This window comes from Neomonachus schauinslandi, chromosome 3, assembly GCF_002201575.2.
Source record: "Neomonachus schauinslandi chromosome 3, ASM220157v2, whole genome shotgun sequence".
Taxonomy (NCBI): domain Eukaryota; kingdom Metazoa; phylum Chordata; class Mammalia; order Carnivora; family Phocidae; genus Neomonachus; species Neomonachus schauinslandi.
The window spans coordinates 105282902-105310898 of NC_058405.1; the positions used below are offsets into that span (position 1 = coordinate 105282902).

At 33.1% G+C, this 27997-nt stretch overlaps 1 protein-coding gene across 1 annotated transcript in view; it reads right to left on the bottom strand.

Annotated features, from left to right (window-relative positions):
* Positions 1-27997, bottom strand: part of LRP1B (LDL receptor related protein 1B) — a 1499204-nt gene that overhangs the window by 337320 nt on the left and 1133887 nt on the right. Inside the window, exons 42-43 of the mRNA XM_044913608.1 lie at positions 14994-15183; positions 11339-11543 (exon numbers count right to left, since the gene is read on the bottom strand). Of these exons, the coding sequence (XP_044769543.1) occupies positions 11339-11543; positions 14994-15183 (395 nt within the window). The remainder of the gene's footprint in view (positions 1-11338; positions 11544-14993; positions 15184-27997) is intronic.

Below are 27997 nucleotides of genomic sequence, written 5' to 3' on the forward strand. Positions count from 1 at the left end.
AAGAAAGAAAGAAAGAAAGAAAGAAAGAAAGAAAGAAAGAAAGAAAGAAAGAAAGAAAGAAAGAAAGAAAGAAAGAAAGAAAGAAGAAAGAAAGAAGAAAGAAAGAAAGAAGAAAGAAAGAAAGAAAGAAAGAAAGAAAGAAAGAAAGAAAGAAAGAAAGAAAGAAAGAAAAAGAAAAAGAAAGGAAGAAAGAGAAAGAAAGAAAGAAGATAGATGTCTTTATTCATTTATGGAATGAAATAACTGATTCTATAAGTAGAAAAGAAATATTTGGTGCTATAAAAAATTAAGGTATCTAATATCCTTATTACTTATAATTGACTAGTATTTTTTAAAAACTTGTTTTCTTATTTTTACTCAAGAGAGTTCATATCATCTCAGAGTGTGTTTGTCTAGGAGGAAGATTATCCCATATCCTTCTCATTCTAAAGATAAATCTTAGGACTTACTATTTTTGTCTGGGAATATACTCTGAAAAACAAAAAAACAAAACAAAACAAAACAAAACAAAAAAAACTTTGCACAAAGTTTCTAAAAGAGTGTCAAAAATAAGAAACATCATCAATTGCAATTTCTAGGAACATGAACAACATCTCTCTTGGAAAGGTCTGTGCCACTCAGGTAGCTAGCTGATGCCTTCCTAAGAAATGATTAACACTTACAGTGTAACTGCAGGGAGAAAGGCTATAATCACCTTGTCTTAGCCCCTGTCAGTATTAGTTATTGTTTCAGCCACTGGAACAACAAAAATGACAGATACAGAGCAGAAATAAATATGAAACACAATGAAATTATTGTCTGTTTTTTTTTTCTCCTTTTTCTTTCTTTTTTTTGGCAGGGGGGGGTTCTAATAACCAGATCAGCCAGGAGGATTAAATTATATATTGTTAAGCAGAGAATGTTTTTCTCAATAAATATGCAGGTAGAACCTCCACACAAGTTAATGTGGTATTTAAAATTAGAAAAACCCAAGAAATTATTACATTTTTATAAGTACAAGTCATATTTAAACCATGTGTGCTTCTATTTTATTATGACCTCACCCTAAGATAAAATCGAATATTAAAACGTGAGTTTGATAGAAGAAATTAAACCTATGAATGGATTTGTTAAGCTAAATATTAGTAGATAACTAAATTCGAAAAGTTAAAACATATTTTTAAAAAAAGAATCTCTCCAAACTTTATAAATTAGCTATATATAGGTTGCTTCCTTCTCATTAAAGAAGATACACTCTCAAATAATTCAAACCGTAACATCAAACTTCTTTTTAATTAGTCAGCTCCCCTGGGAATATTTGATATCTCTTTCTCTTTTTCTCTCTCTCTACTGTATTTCTTCTCTACTGTCATCTGTTTCACCCAAAATTAAAAAAAAAACAAAACAAAAACAAAACCCACACACAACCATGTAAAGGAAATGATCTTTTCTGAGATTATTATTTCTCTTGCCACTTGTTAATTTTGCTTTGTCTCAGCCCTTCTTGACTTTATAAGTTGAACAGTATTTTTTCTCTTCTTATATTTCATGGTCAGCATCTAAGTCTTTCATAGAATCTTTAAACCTTCATAACTTTACTTCCTAAATATCATTCTTTTTAATTGTATGGTTCTCCCCTGTCACACATTTCTGCAGTGCCTTTTACAATGCATGCCAAACTATAAAAAATAAAATTCATTATGTTGGTTTGCTGACCTGTTTGAAAAAACCATATACAAATTCTAAGGAAATATATCAATTACAATAGTATGGTTGCCCTAGGGGAACAAAACGGGAGTGAGGAATGAAGATAATAGGAAACACACACACATACATACACTCACACACGGGCCTGACACAGACCGATCAATAGAAGATTAGAATGAACTCAACTAGCTACGCAGGAATTTTTCAGATAAGGAGCACTTAGCTTCTGTGAGGATCTAAGAAGAAATCTTCTCTAAAATGTATTCTTTGATTTCTAGGGCTCCAATTCAACTGCACAGGCACATGACAAATTAAGAATTGATACTGGTCACACTTTTTTACATATAAGTTAGTTAAAAAGATATAAGTGGGGGGCGCCTGGGTGGCTCAGTTGGTTAAGCGACTGCCTTCGGCTCAGGTCATGATCCTGGAGTCCCGGGATCGAGTCCTGCATCGGGCTCCTTGCTCAGCAGGGAGTCTGCTTCTCCCATTGACCCTCCCCCCCCCTCATGCTCTCTCTCTCTATCTCATTCTCTCTCAAATAAATAAATAAAATCTTTAAAAAAATAAAAAAAAAATAAAAAAAGATATAAGTGGGAAAAGCAAAAATCCTAAGTGGATAGGATATCAGAAAAATTGTTCTGCTTTTTCAACAGTCATCATGTAACAAAAGCATTTTTGGAGTTTTCTAAGACTTCTATAGCATTATGCTATATACTCCTAGAATTTTTTTTCAGAATAAATATAATTTCTTTTCTTCCAAGGGAAATATCTTGTTATTAAATCTTTAAACTTAAGCCAGATTGCATCTTTAACCTTTCCTAAAGATATTAGGAGATGACCTAGCTTTCACTTATACTCTCAGTCTCATAGTTCTATGGTTATCTTAGTAATAGATTATTATAAAACAGGTAATTAATCAAGAAAATAGGCTTAAAAGTATAATAGGTATCCAGAAATTTAAGTCAATTAAAAAAAATGGCATTTAAGAACAAATAACTCATATTCTGTTTACAAAATAATGATTAAAACATAAGAGACAGTGGCTAATATATAGAAATGAGTGGTAATTTCATGGCACTGACCATGAACACTATGGCATAGCAACCACAGAATTCTGATAACTGGCAAAATAATAAGGTAACTTTGGACCCATACACATACCTTTATCCAATGAACATGATAAAGTAACAGAACATAGATTGAAGGTAATAAAAATTGAGTCTTATGTATTATTGGAGGATGGATTATATCTACCCATTAAAAAAGGATTTCAGTGTTTTCTTTGCATTTCAAATTATAATGGTCAGGTCACCAGAGAGGGCCATATAACCAAGCAATTTTCTTAGACTATACCATTATTAAAATAAATAAAAGCATAGAGAATACCCCTTTTTTTTTGGTAAAGTTAACTCTATTCCTAAATCCATGTGACACCTATAGAAAGGTCAGATATTTTTTTTTAAGATTTTATTTATTTATCTGACAGAGACAGCAAGAGAAGGAACACAAGCAGGGGGAGTGGGAGAGGGAGAAGCAGGCCTCCGGCAGAGCAGGGAGCCCGATGCGGGGCTCGATCGCAGGACCCTGGGATCATGACCTGAGCCGAAGGTAGACACTTAATGACTGAGCCACCCAGGCGCCCTAGAAAGGTCAGATCTTAACTGTTTCCTTAATTGCATGGAGAATTGCACCATGTCTTTTGTATGCAAAAGTATTATACAAAGTAAATTAACTCAATCAAAGTGGTAATGACTATAAAGAGAAAATGACAATTCTCACTATGTATTTGAAGCACTGCAGAGAGAGAGAAAAAAACTGGTTTGTTCAAGTTTATTTCAGAAGCCTAAATTGAGACCTAAAAACCAAATTCATAAATAAATTTTGTCTCAAAAAGGAAAAAAGATGCTTAAAACTAAAATAAGTTATCTCATCAAGTACCTCCAGTGAAATAAAAAAGAATATGTTCAAGGTGTGCTTTAACAATCATCTGGCAGAGATGTTGAGGTGGGGAATGTTCATGTGTTCATTATTAGGTATAAAAACAAATATAAGCTAAAATCAATACAAATACTGTTCTCTAATTTTGTGAAAACAGAAGTCACTGTGAATTCAAAGATGTAGAAAAGATGACCCCTGTCCTCAAATCTAGTTAACCAGATAAAATATAGGTTCATTCAAAGGTGGCTAACAATACCAAAATAAGTTTTTGACATTTCAATTATAATTCTTAATATTTTGAGGTCATATCATACATTCAGAACAGAATTACAATTATTACTTGATCTGCAATCTTTTCTTATTCTGTAGACCCTAAATTCATACACAGAGGGCTCTTTTATAAATGAGGCTTTAGGAACAGTTTCATGAGTTAAGTGCTAGTATCTAGATTTGCCTTGGAACTCACCAGTCTGTTACACAGCCTTTCAAAAGAAAAAGAAAAAAATAAAATCCACCCACTCACAGAGATCAGCCTTCTTCCACTTATTACATTAAAAGAAAACACTGTTCAATTTATCTTCAAGTATGGAATGTGTGACACAGACCTAAAAAATCATTATCTTGAAAGACAATCACTCTGTCATTAAGGAGGGATTATGGGGGAGTAATATTATTTGGAGGTTTTATGGCTTTGGGAAGGAAGTAGAGGAAGGGACAATTTTGTAAATAAGCTGTTAAGCATTTTTGCATTGGCCTGAAGTTTCGAGGTTCTTCTTTTTTTTGTGAGGATCTTTATTAAAATAATTTTTATGAAATTAAGATAGATGCGATAATGAAAGATTGAGTCATCTAAATCCTGGTTCCACCTAATTTGCATTAAAACAGAAAGAGAGATGGCCAAGTCAGCACACCCTACCTGCAAAGTGTCTCCCACTGCACCACATTTAGTGAGCAGCCTTATCCAGCAGGTAGCACTGGCCGGGACCAGCATCCCTTCAAAGAAGCTCTCACCTGTGGCATCCTGCAAGTGGCCTTAGCCTGGACTCGTGCTACGCCCAAGTGGCTCCCACCCTAGGGTGTGGGGTTCAGGAGACAACTCCTGCCCACAGCAGTCTCATTCCAGACACAACAGAAGGGCACACAGGGGCACCACTGGAGCACTTGGTTCTGGTGACGATGGGGGGTATTCTTCTGGACCCCACAGGATACCTTCTGCATAAGACCACTACTTTCAAGACTAGGAGGTACAGCTCCACCCTAACAGAGAGTTAGGCAAAATGAAGAGAGAGAGGAACATGTTCCAAATTAAAGAAAAAGAAGAAACCTCAGAGGAAAAAACAAAACAAAGCAAGAAACAAACAAACAAAACCTAACCAAAATGGAATAAGCAACTTATCTGCTAAAGAGTTCAAAGTAATGTTCATAAAGACACTCACAGAACACAAGAGAAGAATGGATGAGGATGATGAGAACTTTAACAGAGAGATAGATAATGTGCTTTTAGATATAAGAGCTGAAAAATACAACTGAAATTTAAAAAAGTATGCTAGAAGAAATCAACAGCAGATTAGATGATGCAGAAGAACAGATCAGCAATCTGGAAAACAGGGTAGTGAAATCATGCAGGCTGATCAGCCAAAATAAAAAAAAAAAAATTAAAACATGTGGATAGTTTAAGGGATCTCTGTAACAACATTAAGTGCTTGCAGGAGTCTCAGAAGGAAAAAAGAGAAAGAAAGGTGCAGAAAATTTATTTGAAGAAATAATAACTAAAACTTTCCTAATGTGGGGAAGGAAACAGACTTCTAGGGTTCAGGAATCAGAGAGTTCCCAACAAAATGAACCTGAAAAAGTCTACACTGAGACACATTATAATTAAAATGTCAAAATTTAAAAATGGAGAATCTTAAAAGCAGGAAGACAAAAGCAACTACTTATACACAAGGGAACCCTCATAAGACTATCAGCTAATTTTTCAGGAGAAAATTTACAAGCAGAAGAGAGTGGCCCAATAAATTCAAAGCGCTAAAAGAAAAAATTTGCAACCAAAAATACTCTATCTGGCAAGATTTTAATTCAGAATTGAAGAAGAGATAAAGAGTTTCTCAGACAAACAAAGTTAAAGGAGTTGATCACAACTAAATTGGCCTTATAAAAAATTTCAAAGGGATTTCTTCAAACAGAAAAGAAATGGCCATAATTAGAAGTAAGAAAATTATAAAAGAAAAAAAAAAACCCTCTTAGTAAAAGCAAACGTATAATAAAAGTAGTAGATCATCCACTTATAAAGCTAATATGAAGGATAAATGACAAAAGGAATAAAATCAACTGTATCAACAACAATTAAAGAATACACAAAATTTAAAAATATCAAGTATGACCTCAAAAGCATAAAACATGGTTGGGTAGTAAAACTTTAGGGCTTTTCTAAAAGCCCTAAAACATGTCTGAACTTAGGTGACCATCAACTTAAAGTAGACTGATTATATAAAGATATATTTATAAATATGTATAAATAATATATATTTAATTTAAAATTTATAATTATTTATAAATAAATATATATTATATATAAATATTGCAATATATATGAATGCCATTGTAACCACAAATGAAGAAATTGTATAATTATGCAAAAAATAAAGAGAAAGTAATCAAAACATGACACTAAAGAAGGTCGTCAGTCATAATGGAAGAGAGCAAGAGAAGAGAAGAGAACTTCAAAAAACATCTTAAAAACAATTAACAAACTGACACTATACATACCTATCAGTAATTACTTTAAATGTAAATGTACTAAATGATCCAATCAAAAGACATAGGATGGGTGGCATTGGTGGTACAGTGGTGAGCACAGCTGCCTTACAAAAGACAAAGCTGAATGAATTAAAAAAGAAAAGTTCCATGTCTATGTTGTCTACAAGATAGTCACTTTACACCTACAGGCATACAGACTGACAGTAAAAGGATAGAAAGAGATATTCCAGGCAAATGGAAGTAAAAAGAAATCTGCGGCAGCAATATTTAAATCAAAAAAACAAAACAAAACAAATAGGACAAAAAAAAACCCAGACTTTAAAACAGACTATAACAAGAGACAAAGAGGGCATGACAATGACATAATGATAAAGGGATCAATCCAACAAGAGAATACATCAATTTTAAATATCTATGCACCCAACATTAGAGTACCTAAATATATAGAGCAAATATTAACAGACATAAAGAGAAACTGATAGTAATACAACCATAGTAGGAGACTATAACACCCCAGATACATCAATGAATAGAATATCCAGAAAGAAAATCAATAAGGAAATATTAGCCTTAAGCCACACATTAGACTAGATGGACTTAATAGATATATACAGAACATTCCATCCCAAAACTGCTGAATACATGTTTTCAAGTGCACATGGAACACTCTCTAGGATAGGTCACATGTTAGGCCACAAAACAAGTCTCAGTGAGTTTAAGAAGAAGTTTTTTTCCCTATCACAACAGTATGAAACTAGAAATTAGTTACAAGAAGAAAACTAAAAATCACAGAAATGTAGTTATTAAACAACATGCTACTAAAAGCAAGTGAGTCGATGAAGAAATCAAAAAGGAAATAAAAAAATACATGGGAAAAATAAAATTGGACACAAAATACTGTAAAATCTATGGAACCCAGCAAAACAAGTTCTAAGAGGGAAGTTTATAGTGATACAATCCTACCTCAAGAAACAAGAAAAACCTCAAAAAACAATCTAACCTTACACCTCATAGAAAGAAAAAAAGAACAAACATAGCCCAAAGTTAGTAAAAGGAAGGAAATAATAAAGATCAGAGCAAAAATAAACGAAATATAAAGACAAAAAAATAGAAAAGATCAATAAAACTAAAATAAGGTTCTTTAAAAGGATAAATAAAATTGATAAACTTTAGCCAAATTCATTAAGAAAAAACAAACAAACAAGAGGAGACCCAAATACATAAAATCTGAAATCAAAGCGTAGAAGCTACAACTGACAACACAGAAATACAAAGGATTCAGGGCTCCTGGGTGGCTCAGTCGGTTAAGCCTCTGCTTTCAACTCAGGTCATGATCCCAGGTCCTGGGAACGAGTCCCACATCGGGCTCCCTGCTCAGCACGGAGCCTGCTTCTCCCTCTGCCTCTCCCTGATGCTCTGCCTACATGTGCTCTCCCTCTTTCTCTCTGTCAAATGAATAAATAAAGTCAAAAAAAAAAAAAAAGAAATACAAACGATTGTAGGAGACTACTAGGAACAACTGTATGCCAACAAGTTGGATAACCTAGAAGAAAAGGATAAATTCCTAGAAACATACAATCTTCCAAGACTGAATCAGGAAAAAAAAAAAAAATTGAAAATGTGAACAGAATGATTACTAGCAATGAAATTGAATCAGTAATAAAAAACCTCCCAAAAAACAATTTTACTAAACATATGAAGAAGAGATAATACCTATTCTTCTCAAATTATTCCAAAAAGTTAAAGAGAAAGGGATGTTTCCAAATTTATTCTATAGAGCCAGCATTACCCTGATACCAAAACGAGACAAAGGCACTGCAAAAAAAGAAAATTACATGCTAATATCTTTTCTTCATAAACATACATGCACAAATCCTCAATGAAATATTCAATTCAATTAAAAATGAGCAAGAGGACCCTGAACAGAGATTTTTCTGAAGAACGTGCAGATGGCCAACACATACAAGAAAAGATGCTCAACATCACTAATCATTAGGGAAATGCAAATCAAAACCACAATGACATATCAGCTTATACCTGCCAGAATGGCTAGTATCAAAAAAACAAGAAATAACAAGTGTTGGCAAGGATGTGGAGAAATGGGAATGGTCATCTGCTGATGGTGAGAATATAAATTGGTGCAGCCACTACAGAAAACAGTATGGAATTTCCTTAGAAAACTAAAAATAGAAATGCCATTTAATTCAGTAATTCCACTTCTGGGTATTTATCCAAAGAAAACAAAAAGTCTAATTTGAAAAGAAATACATATCCATATGTTCACTGTAGCATTATTTACAATAGCCAAGATGTGTAAGCAACCCAAGTGCCCATCAATAGATGAATGGATAGAGAACATGTAAAATATATATATTGCAATATTAACTCAGCCATAAAAAAGAATGAACCCTTGCCTTTTGTGAAAACATAGATGGATTTAGAGGGTATTATGTTACATGAAATAAGTCAAAGAAAGTCTAATACTGTATGATATCATTTACATGTGGAACCAAAAATACAAAATAAACTGACAAAACAAAAACAGACTCATAGATACAGAAGCAAACTGTAATTGTCAGAGGTAATTGGCAAAATAGATGAAGGGGATTAAGAGGTACAGACTTCCAGTTATAAAGTAAATAAGTCACAGGGATTAAAAGTACAGCATAGGGAATACAGTCAATAATGTTGTAATAATTTTATATGGTGACAGATGGTACCTAAACTAATTGATCATTTTGTAATGTCTATAAATGTTGAATCACTATGTTGTACCTGTAAAATTAATGCAATATTTTACGTCAACCATACTTCAATTAAAAAAAAAACAGAGAAGAAATGAAAACAGTTTTATGTCAAGACTGGACTGTATTTATAGTCAAAAGTTAACACATTTTCTCTATCCTATGTCTTTATGTAACAGAAAAATCTCTGCAGTATTCAATATGCTTTTTATTAAATAAAAAAATTGCTATTGGTTAAAATGGAATTCTACAGAATTTCTTTTTTTCAAAGACAGAATGAAGCAGAAGCTACTAGAGATTATATAACCTTGAAATCTTTGTTGCATTATACAGTCCTATGGTTTCTATAATTCAACTATCCAGATGCATATTTATTAAAAGCCAGATGAGTGGGACACAGATTTGCTCCTTTACAATGAAGACAAAGATAAGGAAATCTAGATGGATGTAAAAATGTAATAAATTTTGAAATACTTTCCCAGTTTGGGGGCCAAATCAGATTTTTTTTGATGATAAAAGTAGAGGAAAAGTAATATGTAATTCTAAGTTTGAGACAAAATTGGTTAGTGTCCTGTGGTAGGATAAAACCATAGCCTTTAAAGTAATGTTCTCCTCTCAACATTTGCATTTCTACAGGACAGAAATCTTTTTTCCCCCAATTTTATTGAAATATAATTGACATATAACATTGTGTAAGCTTAAAGTGTACAACATGATGATTTGATATTGTATATATTGCAAAATGATTACCACAATAAGGTTAGTTAATACATCCATAACCTCACGTAGTTAGAATTTGTGTGTGTGTGTGTGTGTGTGTGTGGTGGTGCAGGTGAGAATATTTAAAATCTACTCTTTCAGCAACTTCAAATATACAATACAATATTGTATACTATAGCCAGCCAGAAAGTATCCTGGTTTAGACAGGGATGCAAAATGGAGAGTTGAAGTCTTAACTAGGCATATATTTTTTTAAGTATCAAAAGAAATCTTTTAAGTTATATTAGAGACCTGATGACTGAACCACGTAGGGGGACTATAATTACCATACATAAGAATACACTGTGGGGATAAAAGCAAAGCAGGTATATAAAAAATAATAATAAATTGAAGTGGATAAAGCATTTCTATAACGCACTGTGGAAGCATTTTCTGTATCAGTCCCTACTAGAAAGTAATACCACATCCAGGACAATGATTTTCCTGACTGCCATTTTAAAAGCATTATCCAATAGCTTCATTTAGAGTTTCTCTGCTATGTTCTTGGGCACATACTTTTGTACTGTATCCTCATAATAACCTTGAAAGTTAGGTAGAGAATTTGCATATTAGAAAACTAAAATTTATGAAGATTAAATGATTGGCCTTTATTTTTATTTTACTATTATTTTTTTACTGATGATGGCTAATTTTCATCCAATAGCTATTATTTTATTTTGTTAAAAAAATATTTAATTTATTTAAGCTAAGGAAAAAAAAAAACAGTTTACCCATTTCTCCCACTCCCACCACCTCTTGTAACCACCAGTGTGTTCTCTGTATCTATGAGCTTCGTTTGTTTACTTGTTTGATTTTTATGATTCCACATATAAGGGAGGTCATAAGGTATTTGCCTTTTTCTAACTTATTTCACTTAGCAGAATGCCTCAAGGTCCACCCACATTGTCACAAATGGCAAAACATCATTCTTTTTTATGGTTGAATAATATTCAATTATATAAATATACTATATTTTCTTTATTCATTTGGCTATTGATGGACACCTGGGTTGCTTCCACATCTCACCTATTGTAAATAATGCTGCAATCATCATAGGAATGGATATATCTTTTCAAATGTGTATTTTTGTTTTCTTGGTTTAAATACTCAGAAGTGGAACTGCTGGATTATATGGTATTTGTGTTTTTAATTTTTTGAGGAACCTCCATACTGTTTTCCATAGTGACTGCACCAATTTATATTTTCACCATCAGGGCACAGAATAAAGTTTTAAGAGTTAGACTGTCTCTATGGTAGCAAATGCACTTGAACAAGTTTTTCAAAAATATTATCTAGTTTTCTTTTAAACTTTATATTCAACTGAATTTGTTCAAACAATTACATATTTTGAAATCTCTTGATACACATATTTCAGGCAAGTACAAAGTACATTTTTTTTTCAAAAGTATAATTGCTTAAATCTATAATCAAGAAATTCTCAGTTAACTTACATGTCTCTGGGATCCATCATATTCACATCTTTCAATTTTTCCTAGGCTGCCATCTGAGAAATACAGCTTTTCTGCACGGTGGTCAATGGTGAGACCATTTGGAGTGAGTATGTCTGTACTGACCACCACTTGAGCATTTTTCCCAGTCAAAGTAGATCTCATTATACTTGGATGTTGTTCATTCCAGTTGGTCCAAAACATTAAACTAATTAAAATGAAAATTGTGATAATAAATTAAAATTTTCATTAACAACAGAAACAGTAGAAATATGGTGATGTCAAGCTGTTTTAAAAAAAAGCAAAATTATTTGTCTCATATTCTACGACCCTTAAGGAAGTCTAGGTAACAAGTGGAGATATGTATATTATATATGCATGTATATTTTTCTTAGTTTCTTAAATAAAACCTAGAAACTACTTCTGAAAAACAATTATCTTGTACATTCTCTCAAATAATTTGATTAAATTGAGTCAGTTTGATGTATAGTGAAAATTTATTTTAATCATGGATGAAACAGTTATCCTAAATTTTCTGTGAGTTGCAAATGTATTTTAACTTATTAATATCATGTTTCAGCATATTGAGTATCATTGTCTTAGACATCATTCTTAACCTAACTATATTTCTTTTCTTTAATTGGCAAATATCAAAATCTCCTTCTCTTTCCTGGTTCGCTTTTTAGATTCTGCATTCTCCTTTGTATATGTTTTAGAGAAATACAATTAATAAACTATTATATTTCTTTAATTTCTTCTTTTCTCTTCTCTCTTTGTCAGTGTGATTTTTTAAATAAATGACAATGTTGATTTTGGAATTCCAGAGGTTAGTCTCAACTCCCTAAAAGTATTATCTGTTACTTAGAGTTTTTATAGAATGCTTTAAATCAGTGTTTGTCAACTTGTTCTTTGGGGAAGCCTTTACAAGTCACTGGAAAAACAGAGAGTCTGTAGAGTTCCAGTTTCTAATCCCTATTTTTACCAAAACAGCTCTTCTCTTATTTTATCTATAGGACTGTCCCTAAAATTTTATTTGAAGACTGATTGTTGTTGCTTAGAATGGAACAAAGGAGAGAAGGAAGGAAGGAAAGGAGGGAGGGAGGGAGGCAGGAAGGGGAGGAAAAAGGGAGAAGGTGGGAAGGATGGAAGGAAGAAAGGAAGGAAGGAAGGAAGGAAGCAAGGAAAGAACAAGGAATAAAGGAGGAAAAGAAGAAGGGAGGAAGAGAGAGAGGCTGACAGGCAGGCTATTTTACATATTTGAAAAAAACATGCTTAATATAAGTTGGCAGAGAAAAACTACTTGAAATAATATTTCATATTTACAGCAAGATTATATATACCATTTCTATGTATAATCATTTAAAGGTCACACAGAATTATAACCAACAAAATTTTCAATATGTGGTTTTTTAGTATTATGCAAACACTTATTACTGAACAATATTCAAGTCACGACAAAAATCTTTCTATTTGCTAATTTAAAATAACCCCCACAATTGAGAAAAGCTGGGTCAACTATGCTCTTTGTTAAAATGTTTCATAGCCTGGGGCGCCTGGGTGGCTCAGGTCATGATCTCAGGGCCCAGGGATCGAGCCCCACATCGGGCTCCCTGCTTGGCGGGGAGCCTGCTTCTCCCTCTCCCTCTACTGTTCTCCCTGCTTGTGCTCTCTCGCTCTCTCTGTCAAATAAATAAATAAAATCTTTAAAAGAAAAAAAAAGTTTCATAGCCTTTTAATCTATCCTATGGAATACGAGAGTGTTCTAAGTGAGCAAGTGTCAAAAATATTTTGTCCTATGAATGAGTAAATTTGCAAAAACAAATGGCATTCCACTTTCTTAAATTACACAGTAGTTTTATCCACACAGTGTGACTTTTGAAAGAAAAAGTTAAAACATTTTAAAAGTTATGCATATAATATAAAGTATTAAGTACACTTATCTGCAGTATTTTCCTAAATTATTGGTTTTAGAATTACAGAATTTCTGAAGGTATCAGTATTCCTTTAATTTCACCTTTCATTTCACAAATAAGAAAACGGAGGCCAGAGAGCTATGAGTAATTAAAATTATAGTAACTGAACCAAGTTTTGAACTCAAATAGTTTTTTACCTAGAATTTAAGATTTTACTTTAAAATTTCTGTTAACCAACTGACATACATTTTCAAAAGTGATTTGAAAGTGTCATTGATATGTATAACAAAAAATATTTTTATACTTTAAATTTTAGTTATATGTAATTTTTCAATTAAAACATTTTGATGTGTTTAATTCTAATTTACAGTTCACTATGTTAGATGGAAGTGTAATTTTAGCTTATGTAGTAAATATAAGATAAAGCACTTATCAATTAAAACTAATCATATATAATATTGTCAGTCATCTCCCTTATGTTTATTTCAAAACTGTCTTAGAAATTCCTCTGATTAACTGCAGACACTTACTACTATCCTAAGATTCTCCTGGTGAACCATCAAGATCAATGCAGTTGATTGAACAACAAGCTGTATTGTGATAGGTCCGTGGTGTGAGGAGAAGCAGCTCTGCCCAGGCATTTGAAGGCCTGTGTCCATCTGAACTAAGTCACCAAAGCTTGTTAGGAATCAGCTTTCTCTCAACCTTCAGAGTCTTCATTTAAGATGAAAGTGTTAACTGAATTAAATCTAATCTCATTTCTAGCTCTGTAAGAGTGTCCAGATTTAGTTATTCACACACTGACTAATTTATGCAGTCCTTTCTTCTTTCAAGTGGTCAGGGTCAGTGTTTATCAGTAATTGTTTTTTTATTCTTCATTTTTTTTTACCACATCTAAAAAAGAGCTCTTCTATTTCTACTTGGTAAAAGCCAGATTTGTCTGATTGTTGTTTATTTGCTTAAGAATAAAAGGACTTTCCAGTAGTAAAATATTCTTATAATATTGTATGGAAGCAGAACTTCATAAAAATCTTTTTTCTGCATAACCCAAGCTTTGTTCTTCTTTTTTCATACAATTGCTTCCTTATGGCATCTACCCCAAACATGAATTTTTTCTCATTTGTTTTGTTTTTTATTCACTCTATACCATAGCCTGAGTATTTCTTCTTGTCACAAATTCTTTGTATGTATTATTTTAAATGCCTGCACAATATGTCATCAAACACATGTGGAAAATTTAGACTATTGTCAAGTCTTTTGAAAATATAGCTGCACACAGAGTTATTGTTGTTTTCTGTGTTTCAATTAGAGAGATTCCCAGTTGTTAAAATTACTTAATTAGATTATAGAAACATCTTTTAGTTTTTAATACATGTTAACAGGTTTTTTTTTTTCAGATTTATCATTTCAATTTATCATTTATCAATTTATCATTTATCATTTATCATTTATCATGCTTTAGTGTCTTCTTCATATACCTTTCCCAGCACAGTATTGTTTCTGTTTTCCCTTTCATCATTTAAATTTGCTTTTGCTGGAATTCTCATGGAGTTGATACCTGGCATTTCACAAGCCTGGATTCTAATTACTCATTTACAATGCTCTTTTTAAAAAATAGTTTTATGAATCAGGAAAGGAAAACTTCAAAGAATACCTGTGTCTTAAAAGTTAATTCTTTTTAAAATTAACATATCTTTGATAATCTTTGACTTATAATGAAGAAATAACAATTCACTCTTTCTTACTTTTGGCATTCATCCAGGGCTAGCACATGTGGGTGGTCATCCTCTGACATGGCAATGACTGCCTCCCTGTGAAATGCTCCTGGGCGTGTTTGGTCCACTGTATGTCTGGTGATGGATGAGGTAGTGGAGCTGGTCCAGTACAGTGTATCCCAAGCCCTGTGATAAGCAAGTCCTTCAACGGAACCCACATCTGATGGAGGAAAGAAAAGAATAAATTTACACTCTTATCTACAAAAGACATAGTTTCTGCACAGAAAAGGAATTTAAGATACATTCATATATTTACATGTTATTTTAGCAATCATTTCTTCACAAACTCTCCAAAATAAAAACATATTAATTTTGATGCCTACAACTGATAGCTGATTACACACAGCAAAACTGAGCTATGAACTGGTATATTTGTCACAAGAGCAGTTTTTGCAAAATCATGTCACTAAAGTCTGAATCGTCTCACCACCCCCCTCAAGAAAAAAAACCTCAATTAAGCAATTAATTTTTATTTAAGAAAATGGTGTCTCTTTTTTTTTTCATATCTCAATCATTAATTTTCAAAAAGTATCCACTGTGCAATAATTTACAGATGCTTTTGAAAATCATATGTAGAGGTTCCATCGAGGTATAGTCATAATGAATTTTATCTTGATACTATATCTGAAGACGTCAAGGAAAAGTTAACACATCAAAAACTACAAGAGTATTGAAAAGCCAAATCCAACACTACACTTCCAACTATTAAACAATGGTAGAGAATGTTTTAATAAGTTACTGTAGTAAGTTCTTTGATTCTGTTCAGCTAATGTGATATAAAAGTAAAAGAAAATGAAATTAATTACCGGCTAACATATGCTTTAAGTGTTGTCAGAAAAGATAAATGGTAGCACATAGATTCCAGTACATAAAAGTGACAGTGTGAAAAACAAGAGTAGTTATTTCTTAAATTGTTTTCCCAATTACTATCTTGTGTTATACAAGATAGCTGTGTTATTTTTCAGAGGTGCTTTGAGTACCTTTTTTAGTATAACCAAATTATTATAGTTTTTCCTTCGTGTTGTCTGTTTTTCTCAGATTTATTACTCTTAGCATGTTTAATTTCAGGGAAGGATATCTATAGCTTTGGCAGTCATGCTAAGAAATTAACATTATAACAAGCAGAGTTTTTCCACTGTATTTCTCTCAAAGAATCTCTGAAAGGAATTATTCAGCTCTTCTAAAATTAGGTAAATAAAAAGGGTTATTTTCAGGTTTAAGATGGGTAAATACTTAGTTTGATGTTCGATAGAACTTAGTGGGAGTGCAAAACAATATTAAAGTCTTTTGAACTAGATTTCTTTAATGTGATTAAGTTTTGTCATTTTTTTTTTCTACACACAACAGAGAAGAATCCACTAACGATAAAATTATTAGCTACCATTTATCGGGCACTGTCTTTCCGCTAGGAATTGTGTTATTTAGCATGCGTCACTTTATCTGTAAGCTACTCTGTGAAGTTTTATTGTTCTTCTTTTCCTAAAAAGGACACTGAAACCCAGGGTCACAGGACTGATAGAGTTAAAGTAAGATTTTTAACACAGGTTCATCTGCTTCCAAAAGCCTGTATTCTTTAGTACTACCATTTAGAGATGGGTTTATAGCCCCTATCACCAATGCTCAATCCACACAAAGCTAGAATCAAACAAATGACTCATTAGTTTCAACCTGTCTGACTCTAGGTGAATTGCATAACTAGTTATTTACTATGAGTGGCCTCCTCTCACACATTCAACAAAACAATTTACAAGAAATTAATGTTGGTGATTAGTATGGAAACTTAGGCCAGAGATGATGGGGAAAAAATTATTAAACATAATCACAATAACATCTGTTAAACTCTTTTTATATGAATCATATGGTGTTCTTACTTGAGGTGAGTAGGTGGGAGATTAAAACTGATCACAGTTACTTCCATTATTAATTAAAAAAATCATCCATTCCACTGTATTTTTTGCACTTTCAAACCATGTTAGAAATGAAGCTAACTCTATTAGTAGTGTAAGCAGCATTATGCTCTTTCATCATTCACAAACAGAATAAGAAATGGTGTAGCTCTGAAAAAATCCATGTAGATCAGAATCATTCATCTACCCTCATTCTGTAACTTCCCCCTCTACTGGCACTGACAGATCATCTTCATGGCCACCTTTTCCCTGCCGCATCAGGAAAAAACACTTGGTATCACCATGGAGATGAAGCAGACTCTCCTTTTCTATGGCTGACAGGTCCAGGTTTACTGGAGTACATAATACACCTCATTATCCAGGTACAATCTCTTTTATTTTATTTTTGTAATAAATGACAACCTGACAGTACACTTAATCATAATCTGGTGCTACATTTTAAAGTATTTCAGTAATGCACTTTTTCTCAAAAAGATATCTGATTCTCTATTTAAATTGTACTTGTCATTAAACAATAGCCAGTTAAAGACATACATAAAATTAAAAATCATGAAAAATCTTAGTTGAGATGACATTAAGATATTCATATCATTTTTGTGATTATTTCACACAATGTGGGTTCGTGTGTGTGTGTGTGTGAGTGTGTGTGTGTGTTTGAATACTAAGGCTCCTGAATCAGTTGAACAGGTAGAATAAGAACTTGGAGTTATTGATCCTGGCAGATAATTATGTAGTTTGAAAATTAAAGTAAAATGCCTATCTATCCACTCAACCAGCCCTAAAATATTAAACAGAATTAAACAAATGGGCATAATTTAAATAAGTAAATAGATAAACAAACAAATAAATAATAAATAAATAACAGTGCTATTTTTGCAACTCCATACTTTCTACCTCAGCAAAATAATTATATTGAAAGTGTGATGCATAACCAAGTAAAAAATACTACCTCTTCATTCCATGCACTTATTTAAAAAAAAAAAAAAAAAGTGAGAGAGGTCCCTTCCCTCCAACCTCCTTTGAGCTGGGAATTAGGTTTGGCTAAGCATGAATGAGGTCCTGACACGTTTTTGTAGAAGTAAGAAGAGGAGGTCAGTTCATTAAAAATACAAGGCAGGCAAATAACTCAGAACCATGGCTATCGTTAATTTCCTAGATTCTAATTTCCACAGAAATGGAATAGGAAATTGATCCTACCAGCCTGGCACTGACACCAAAAACTACTCTGACAACTACCCAGAGGACTTCCTAGAGAACACGCCTTCATCTCATCACAACTGAAGAAGGGACAACAGCTCCTTCTTGTCTTTACAGTGTTCAGGATAAGAGCTTACAAAATGGGAAAGGCAATGAAGATGCTCTTGGGAGGAAGCTACAAGTACAAATCATTGCCATTCATCTGGCTGGAACAACAGTCACAGATTAAATCCTGTAGCAAAATTAACAGGAAATAATATTTATTTTAAGAATATGCTCTAACTGCAAAACATCATAATGGCCTCTCCTCTTGAAAGTTTCCTATTCTCTTACTCATTGGCTTATTTACTAAAGCCATGAAGTATCAGAAGGTTTGTTGTTTGAAATTATATTAGTAGTATAAAGCATCCTAATTTTGTCTGCGGGATCTAAAGACAGAGAAGCAGGCTCAATTTTCAACCCAGGTACTAATGAGGGTATTCAAATGGCTGATAAAACATAAACCGTGTTTGATATTATCAGCCATCACAAAGATGGAAATCAAAATCATCCTTCACATCCATTTTGATGACTGTAATTTAAAAAGGTAACAACAAGTTTCAGCAAAGAACTGGAACATTCATACATTGCTGGTGGGAATATAAAATAGTGCAGCTGTTTTGGAAAACAGTCTGGCAGTTTTTCAAAATTTTAAATATATAATTACCACTTGACAAAGCAATTCCCCGGTAGGTCCATACCCAAGAGAAATGAAAACGTATATCCACGTGGACACACATGTTCATTGCAGTTTTATTCATAACAGCCCAAAGCAGAAATAGCCCAAATATCAACCAGCTGCTGAATGGATAAATGAATTGTGGTACATCTGTACAATGGAATATGTTTTAGTAATAAAAAAGAATGAAGTACTGATATAAGCTAAAACATGGATGAACCACAAAAATGATATACTAAGTGAAAGAAGCCAGTTACATTAGACCACTTACTCTAGAATTTCCTTTACATGAAATCTTTAAAGGCATAAAATAGGTTAGTGGTTGTCTGGTTAGGGAGCATGGGGTGGGAGAATAAAAAGTAACTGCTAATTGGTATGAGCTTTTCCTGGGGGGTGGGGTGAGGAAAATATTGTCAAATTGATGGTCATTATGGTTGCACAACTCTGAAAATACTGACACTTTAAATGTGTGAAATGGTCTATGGATGATCAAAGTAAATCTGGAACTCTATTGAAGGAAATGTATAAAATAATATGAGAATTAGCATCGATAAATTGGGTACAATTTAAGTTCTAATTTGATAACTACTTATATTTCTATTATGAGTCTAGCCACAGGGTTACTAGACATAGTATACAATGTCGGTGAACAAAAATGGACATGGTTTAATTGTTAGCCAGTAAGGATATTGTAGGAAATTAAAATACCTGCTAATTTCTCTTAAGTCTACCTAACCAAAATGCTTTACAAATGATTAACTGTGTGGGTTATTTTCCCTTTTCTAATTATTCAACTGGTGAACTGATTTTAATAGATTATAATGTAGATCTCTTACTATAAATTAGACTACCACCTACTGGTTTGAAGACGTTTTTATTTTCACATTAATAAATACGATAAAATGACTATCTAAAATACCTTTCAGATATAAGCTTTCATTTTTATTTCCTCAGATTATGTAAGGCCATTAACAAATCACATACCAAGACTGATAGGTACCAGTAGAGGGTACTGGCCAGGGTATGATCCGAACTTTTTGATATTCATTCAGATTGGGAATGGCCCACTACAGGCTGCCAAATATTTGGGATGTCAACCATCACCACACCTAAACTATAGCAATAGCTTTTATCTGTACACTTTGCCCTGAATCTTTATGTTCTTATATTCTTTAACTTTTAAAAAGCTCAACATTTTTTTACTAGTCTAATTTACTAAAAACTAAAAAAAAAATCAAAATCTATATGATAGTCTACAGATTTAAACAAGGGACAATTCTACTGAGAAAAAGAATATTTTTTTTATGACTAAATATCTGGAAAACAAAGAATCTGCTGAAAAACTATTAAGAGTTCAGTAATATGGCAAGCATTGAATAAATAAACCAAAATTAATAGCCTATTATATACAAAAATAACTAGTAGATATATAATGGAGAGATCCCAATCCAAGTAGCCATTAACGATGTGGTTCCAGTCAATGAACATACCTATACAACTGCTCCATGGTTGACCACCTGAATTTGACCCTTGTGCCCAAAGTATTGCAATAAAGCTATCTTTCAAGAATGTGGATATTTAACCTCAGGCCCTCATCCCTCTTGAGACACAATCCATTCAAAGAGTTTGAATGGGTAATTGCTTTGTATTACTCTTTTGTCCTCATTATCCTACTTACTAAACCGAACTTTTTTCTTTCCAAAAACAAACTTGTTTGCAGTCATGCAATCTATCTTTAACAAAGACAAGTGTTCACTATTATCCCAAAAGTGGTTTTAATTCCCTGGAACCAGATTACCTCAAATATTTCCAAGTTAGAAGATAGTATTTGCTTTACATTGCATAACAAACAGGACTATTTACTTGGGTTTGCCAGAAAAAAGGAACAATTTGCCCTAAGGGAGTATTGAAGCAAATTGAAACAGCTTGAAGCTTTTAGGTGACAGTGTTTTGTTTTTTGTTTTTTGTTTTTTTTTCTTAATTTTACGTGTGTGTGTGTGTGTGTGTGTGTGTGTGTGTGTGTTTTCAGGTTTAAAACCATTAAAATCCTAGTTTATGCCTGAACTTGACTCCACTGAAAATTTTATAAATTCAGACATGTCTCAACAAATGCCTTTATCTTGTTTCACCACTAATGGAAGCAAAGAAATATAAGCCATTAAAAAATTGAGCATATGGTTAATTATAGTTGTGTCGTTCCTTCAGGAGTAACCGGAGATAAGCACTGACTCAAGTAAGATTAAACTAACATTGGAATGCCTAGGGCTTCCAGGAAAAATATAAACTCCAAGGTTTCTAAAACACTGAAGTATGTCATATTTCACCCTCCAGGGAAAGGCTGGGACACCTTCTATGTACAGGCTTTCTTTGAGAAATATAATTAGTAAGTCACTAAGAACCCATCCGCATTTCCTTTGTGAGACTGCGGTAAATCCTCAGGCCAAAGTCAGGAACTTAAATATTCTTGAGAAGCAGGTGTTTCTGCCCATTTCCAGGTGTCTAGATAAAATTCAACATTTCCCTCAATCAGTTAATACCATACAAAATGATCTCAACAGCAATTCCTTTATAAACAGAACAGACAATAATTTCTTAATATCATATAAAGAAAGGGAAGGCCTTCTTATCCAAACTAAGACCCAGTTTCTCAAGATCCATCATTAGATATGTATTCCCTTGGTGTAAGGTCCTCCTCACCTGTTCATTGCTTAAATACTTTTTGTAAATAATATCCTTCAGAGAATAACTTACTAATTTATAAATGATTAGTGCTTTTCTATGTTTTATTTTATTCTATTATTTTTAATGGACCATAAAATGTCATTTTCTTGCACAGAAGAAAAGATGAGAAACAACTTCAAAAACACAGTCTTAAGAAAGGCATAGAAATGAGTGCTTTGGGAACCTTATACTACAGGTATACATGGTCCTTAACAGAAATGTAGCATTATATCCAGCTTATGAGCTATTCCTTAGTGATAAATTAATAATTTCATGAAAAGTATTTGCTGCACATTTGTCAATTATACACGTTTAGTTAAATAATAAATGTGGTACATACTATTAATTGGACAGAACACATACATATAGTTTCTGCTAATCTTAGGGCCTTTTAAACGGACTTCAGTCAAGAGGAGATATGATGTTATGAAGCATAACACTTTATTTAGCCATTACTGTATGTATTTCTCCTCTTTTTCTTCTTCCTCCTCCCTCTCCCCTCCACCCCCTCTTCCCCCTCCATTTCCCTTTCCTTCTTCAGCTCTGCCTTTCCTTCTTCAGGTATCTGATCTAACATTACTGATAGCCATCCTTTTTCTACATCACTTTGCTTCTGACTCAGTCTCACTTCTTCAGTATTCGCCCATGTGCTACAACCATTATCTCTTGCCTGATTCTGCCTACTGCCTATTTTTCATTTGCTTGTTTGTTTTTAAATAACCCTTTACTTGGTGATTTCAGACCTTGATTTCACTCTGACTTGAATCAATGTTATCCCTTCTATGCCATTCTGATCCGCAGCAAAATTACCTGTTTTGGCTTCTTTGCTCCCTCTTATTAATGGATTTCTGTGGAGTAGAGTGGAGTGGAGGAAATGTTATTCCAGACATCCTTTTGTTGCTCTGCCAGCTCTTGGTTTTTTAAAGCTATTTTATCAGGTGATTGGTCTTAAACATATGAGACTCAGTGTAAGCTAAACTTCCATATTCTGATGTTAAATTTGTTTCTTTACATATCATATGTAAGTAACTTGATACAATGTCTATGTTTTTAAGCTATATAGAAATAATTAAAATTGAATAATAATTCTTTCTGAATCACTATAATACTTAGAACAAGTATGTTTAAGTAATAAACAAGATTTTTTAATGGCTTTAGAAAATCAAGAATAATAGTAAATTATCTTGATTTTTAGATTCCAAGTCATTTTTCCTTTTAAAAGCTTTGCACATGGGCATGCCTGGGTGTCTCAGTAGGTTAAGTGTCTGACTCTTGGTTTTGGTTCAGGTCAAGTTCTCCTGGGTCCTGAGATTAAGCCCTGCCCTGCACTGAGTCTCACCTCAGGCTCCACACTGAGGAAGGAGTCTACCTGAAGTTTCTCTCCCTCTGCCCCTCCCCCCCCACTTTCATGTGCATGCTCTCTGTCTCTCAAATAAATACAGCTTAAAAATAAAAAGAAATTAAAAGTTCTTCATGTATAATAGTTTGTCCCCTTTGGAAAAAATGAAGTACTCATTTGTAATAGTACAGAACAACTAAGCAAAGCTATAAAGCAACATGTCTTTTTGAGGGGGTTATCTTTTCAATAGTAAGCGGCAAGTGAAATGCTTCATAGAACAATATGAATTTGAATACTAATTTACCTTTAGATTTTAGAACTTTTGTTATCAGGAATCCAAGAAAAACTTATGAGATTAACAAATTAAGAGATCAATCTTTCAAAAAATAGAAAGAATCTAAAGGTTTAAGTATTATAATTGTAGATTTCATGAAGACATTAACAATTTGAGTATAAATTAATTTATATTATCAAGCAAATAAACTTAAGGGATCAGTATCATCATCATCCTCTCATTTAATAATTTTTTAACTTATGGGCTGTTCCATTGTTAATATTTTAAATAGGTACTATTCTTTGACAAAAGCACAAAATTAGATGGAAAAAATAAAATTGTGGAGTCAATTAAATTAGGTGCAAGATTTCCAAAGTACTTTGTATTGATATTAAAATTCATCAGAAACATACCCCTTAGCTTCCCACCAAACTTACAGGCCCATTTCCATTGTATCTTGCCCTTAAGAGAAATGAATGTCTTTCTACAACAGGGAAGTCCACTACTTGTGCTCTTTATCAAGGGCATTGGTCCTTTTCTTCTCTCCACTCTTTCTTACAACATAAAGGCCTCCCATTTTACTAGATCATATGACATCTTTTACAACTACATTGAAACTACTCCTTTTTAAGATACCAGCAATTTCTCAATTGCTAAATCCAATGCACATTTTTTCATCTTATTTAATTACTTAGCAATACTGCCTTTCTTTTGAAACCCTTTCAAGAGATGTTGTTTGCTCATTTGTTTGACATCTTCTTTCCTGTCTTCTCCTTATCTCACTGGTTGTCTCTTTCCCAGCATCCTCTGCTTGCAACCCTTCCACCCAACCTCTAAAATATAGGTATTATCTAAGGTTTCATTTAGAGTCCTCTTCTTTTTGATTCTGTCCCCTAGTTTATCTGATCTATTCTCATAGAATTAAATACCATCTCCATGCTTATGTATTCTTTTTCTTTGCCCTTTGCTATTTGCACTCTTTTTGTCTGTCACCACATCAGAATAAGAGCAGGACACATGAGGGGTTTGTTCTCAGTTGTTTCCCCAACACTGAACAAAGTTCCAGGCATAGAAAAAGCAACTGAAATTATTTGTGGAATAAATCAATATAGCTTTCTACTATATTAATCCATTGGAGGCAGGGTCTGCAAATTAATGTTTTAATTCTTATATACCCAAGACCTAATATGTTGGAGAAACATGTACAGTAATAAGTAAGAGCACAAACTCTGGATTCAGATAATCGCTTTGAATCCCTGCACTATCACTTACCAGCTATAAAACCATGGGCAATTCATTTAACTTTTCTGTATTTTCATTTCCTTATTTGTAATGTAGGGATAATTATATTACCAAATTCATAAGGCATTTGGGATGATTACATGAGTTAACATACGTAAAGTTTAAAAACAGTGCTTAGTACAAAGAGCTTAAATATAAGTCAGCATTATTATTATTATTACTACTACTACTATTGCATTGTTCTACACAAGGCTATAGTCAATTATGCTTAGCAACATTGACGCTTTGTTGGATAAATTATCATCCCCATTTTCCACAAATAGAATAGGAGAAATAACACTTGTTATAGGAGTGGGTTTCTGAACTCTAAGACAGCACAATCTACATTTGAAAATATAATTCTCTCCTTATTATAAGAAGTTGGTCTTCACATTATTTATTCCTCATCCCTTGGAATAATCTCAACCATTTGAACTATATCTTTGAGTCTTAGTATTATTACTTGTTGGTTGATAAAATATTCGATGATCTTTGGGTGGAAAAGGGGTGGGACTACTAGAAAATTAAGCAATTAGAAAATATTAAATTTTTCTGAAGAAAGAAACAAAGATAGAGAGACATAAGAAAGGAAGTAAAGACTGAATAGAGGTGATATTTTTTTTTAAAGATAAGCAGTTACGAAACAGGAAAATAGAGAAAGGCTATTCCAGATGACAGGGATTGTGGAACAAAGGTTTGATTCTCTATGGCCAAATTTTGCAAAGAAAAAGGATAGAAATTATTATTGGCAATAGAAAGGAACTTAAGAGGTGGATAGAAACACATGATCTCTAGGAAATAATAGTGTTTTAGCATTCAACTCAATATGAAAAGGTGGTAAGAATTTTATTTAAATAGAGATTATTCTCTAATCTTTTAAAAACTGTGACATATTCAGAATACGTTTGTTACGTATAATACATTGATTACATAAAAATACTATGCATTGTATGTGCACACAATATTTTCTTTTAAAGATTTATTTACTTATTTTAGAAAGAGAGAGAGAGAGTGAATGCAAGAGTTGGGGGAGGGGCAGAGGGAGAGAATCTCAAGCAGACTCCCTCCATCTCACGACCTGAGATCATGACCTTAGCTGAAATCATGAGTCAGACACTTAACCAGCTGAGCCACCCAAGTGCCCCCATGCACACAATATTAAAATACTATAATGCAAAAAAAAAAAAAAGCCAAAAAAAGCCAACTAAAAATATCAATATGAAATACAAAGGTTCACCTTAGTAGATAACCCCCATTGAAATGTTTTGAATAAATAAAATTGAATTTATGCATGTTTATTTTCTTTAAAGATTTTATTTATTTATTTGAGAGAGAGAGAACACAAGCAGGTGGAGGGGCAGAGAGAGGGAGAAGCAGACTCACCGCTGAGCAGAGAGCTGAATGCAGGGCTTGATCCCAGGACCCTGAGATCATGACCTGAGCCAAAGGCAGACGCTTAACCCACTGAGCCACCCAGGTGCCCCAGACTTTACACATGTTTAAATGGAGTGGGAGGTATATAACTGTAAACACACTTAACTAACGTTTAAAGCAAAATAACAACAGTGTTAAATTCCTTGCAATTATCCCAATGACAAGCAAAGGAGAATTATTTATTACTTACTATATCCTCAGCACTATAAAGAAGGAAATACACAAAAAGGAGGACCCTAGAATCTACAAGAAGAAAAACCTTTCCCCCCCACTAACATGTTATTAATTAAATGCCAAATAACATAATATAGATTTTAAGAAGTACAAAACTTCTGAACAAGTTTACATCATAACATTTATTCCAGTCGCACAAGCATTTTAATTAAAATGTCTTCAAATTTCCACCTACCTTTTAATGAAATAATTTCAGTCTATGCAACTCATTTTTAAAATTTATTTCTCCCCAGCATTAATTTCTACAGTCTTCTCTGAATTCATTTATAAAATGTCCCCATTTCCTCCCCTCATCTCCATCCTCATCATCCTTAGTGACCTAAATTTTTTTATCAGATCTTATACTTACTAATCCTCAGCATTTCTCAACTGTTATGACTTTCTCTACTCAATAGTAATCACACTCAACAATACCACTTCTGGGCTTCAACTTGGCTGTCATCCTCTCCCAACTACCTTCTTATTTTTCAGTGTTTTCATTATAACTGAACTTAATGTTTATTTGTACCCCAAAGTTTAAGTATGAAATCTGTCTTTCATCATATAATTAATTACTGTACTCAAACTATGATATATGGCCCACCAAAAATGAACAACATGGTCAACCATTTTAATGATGTCTTAACTACTAGCCTCAATTTTTATGTTTTTCTGTACCTTTCATTCCTCTAAAGCTGTATCATTCTTCAATTTACTTCTTGTACTTCTCTTTAGAAAGTGGAAGATTATTGGAGGAAGAGAAAAAATTATGGACCAAATTCATCTAGTACAACTTTAGTTTGGCCTTCTGTTCTCTGTGGTACACATCAGTGACATCTTGGTGATTTATATGTCACCCTTCACAGTGTCTCATTCTTTTTATTTCTTCCCATAATTCTCTATTGCTTGACTTTCATGATTATATACATTCTTGCCTCTCTCTATAGATCTATTACTACTCTCTCCTCCTATTTCCCATTATGAGTGATCCCAGGCTCTTAGTAAATAGAAGACATCTCATGACTTGAACTATAAGCAATATCCTATGACCCCTGATAAAGACCCTCTCTGAGCCCTCTTCTGGACTAGCCCTCAACCTTGGCCTTTAAAAACTGTAGACTCTCAGCACAAATTATTTCATTCACTCCCTGTCTCCATGCTAAAAAATTAAACAAACACTAACCTCTTTCCTAACAGCTTAAGGTGGCAACCCTAGAATGACCCTAAATCCCCTTAAAGTGCCTGCTTGAGAAAGTTCAAGGCTGCCAAAAGAATTTACTTTATATTCCAGCCAACACTTGCTGATCGGCCTTGACCACTCTTTCTTAGAGCATTTACAAAAAAGAATTTACAATGATGAATCCTTCCTCTCTCCCTTTTAATATGTAGGTATCTCCTACAACTCAAGAGTGTCATTCTCAAGGACCTGAAAGCTATTCCTTTGAAATGTAACCATCAGGTAAAATAGGGACTATACTCTCAGTCTCTATGGGAGAATAAAATCCTAACTTTCATAATTGCCAGCTACAGACACAGCTGGCCTAATGGAATTTATGATGACCAATGCTGCAATTTTTCATTTTCTTTCCCCTGCTCACCCCACTCCTTATTCTCTCATTCTCCCTTTAAATCATTCAATCATCTCTGTACAAATCAGTTAATACTGGACTTTCCTACATTAAGCAATAATACATTACTGATTAAAACATGACCTTACCACTTTAACTTGTATTTTGCTGTGTTTATCTTTCGACTCCAAATCTGTATTTTTAGTTCTATATTCTTCTATCTTCAGAATAAAATTTAGGAGATTTAAGCTTGCTTGCTAAATTTATGGAGTACTTTTTTTCTTCTTAGCAGTAGTATTTGCCTCTCAAAAGATACCTCTTT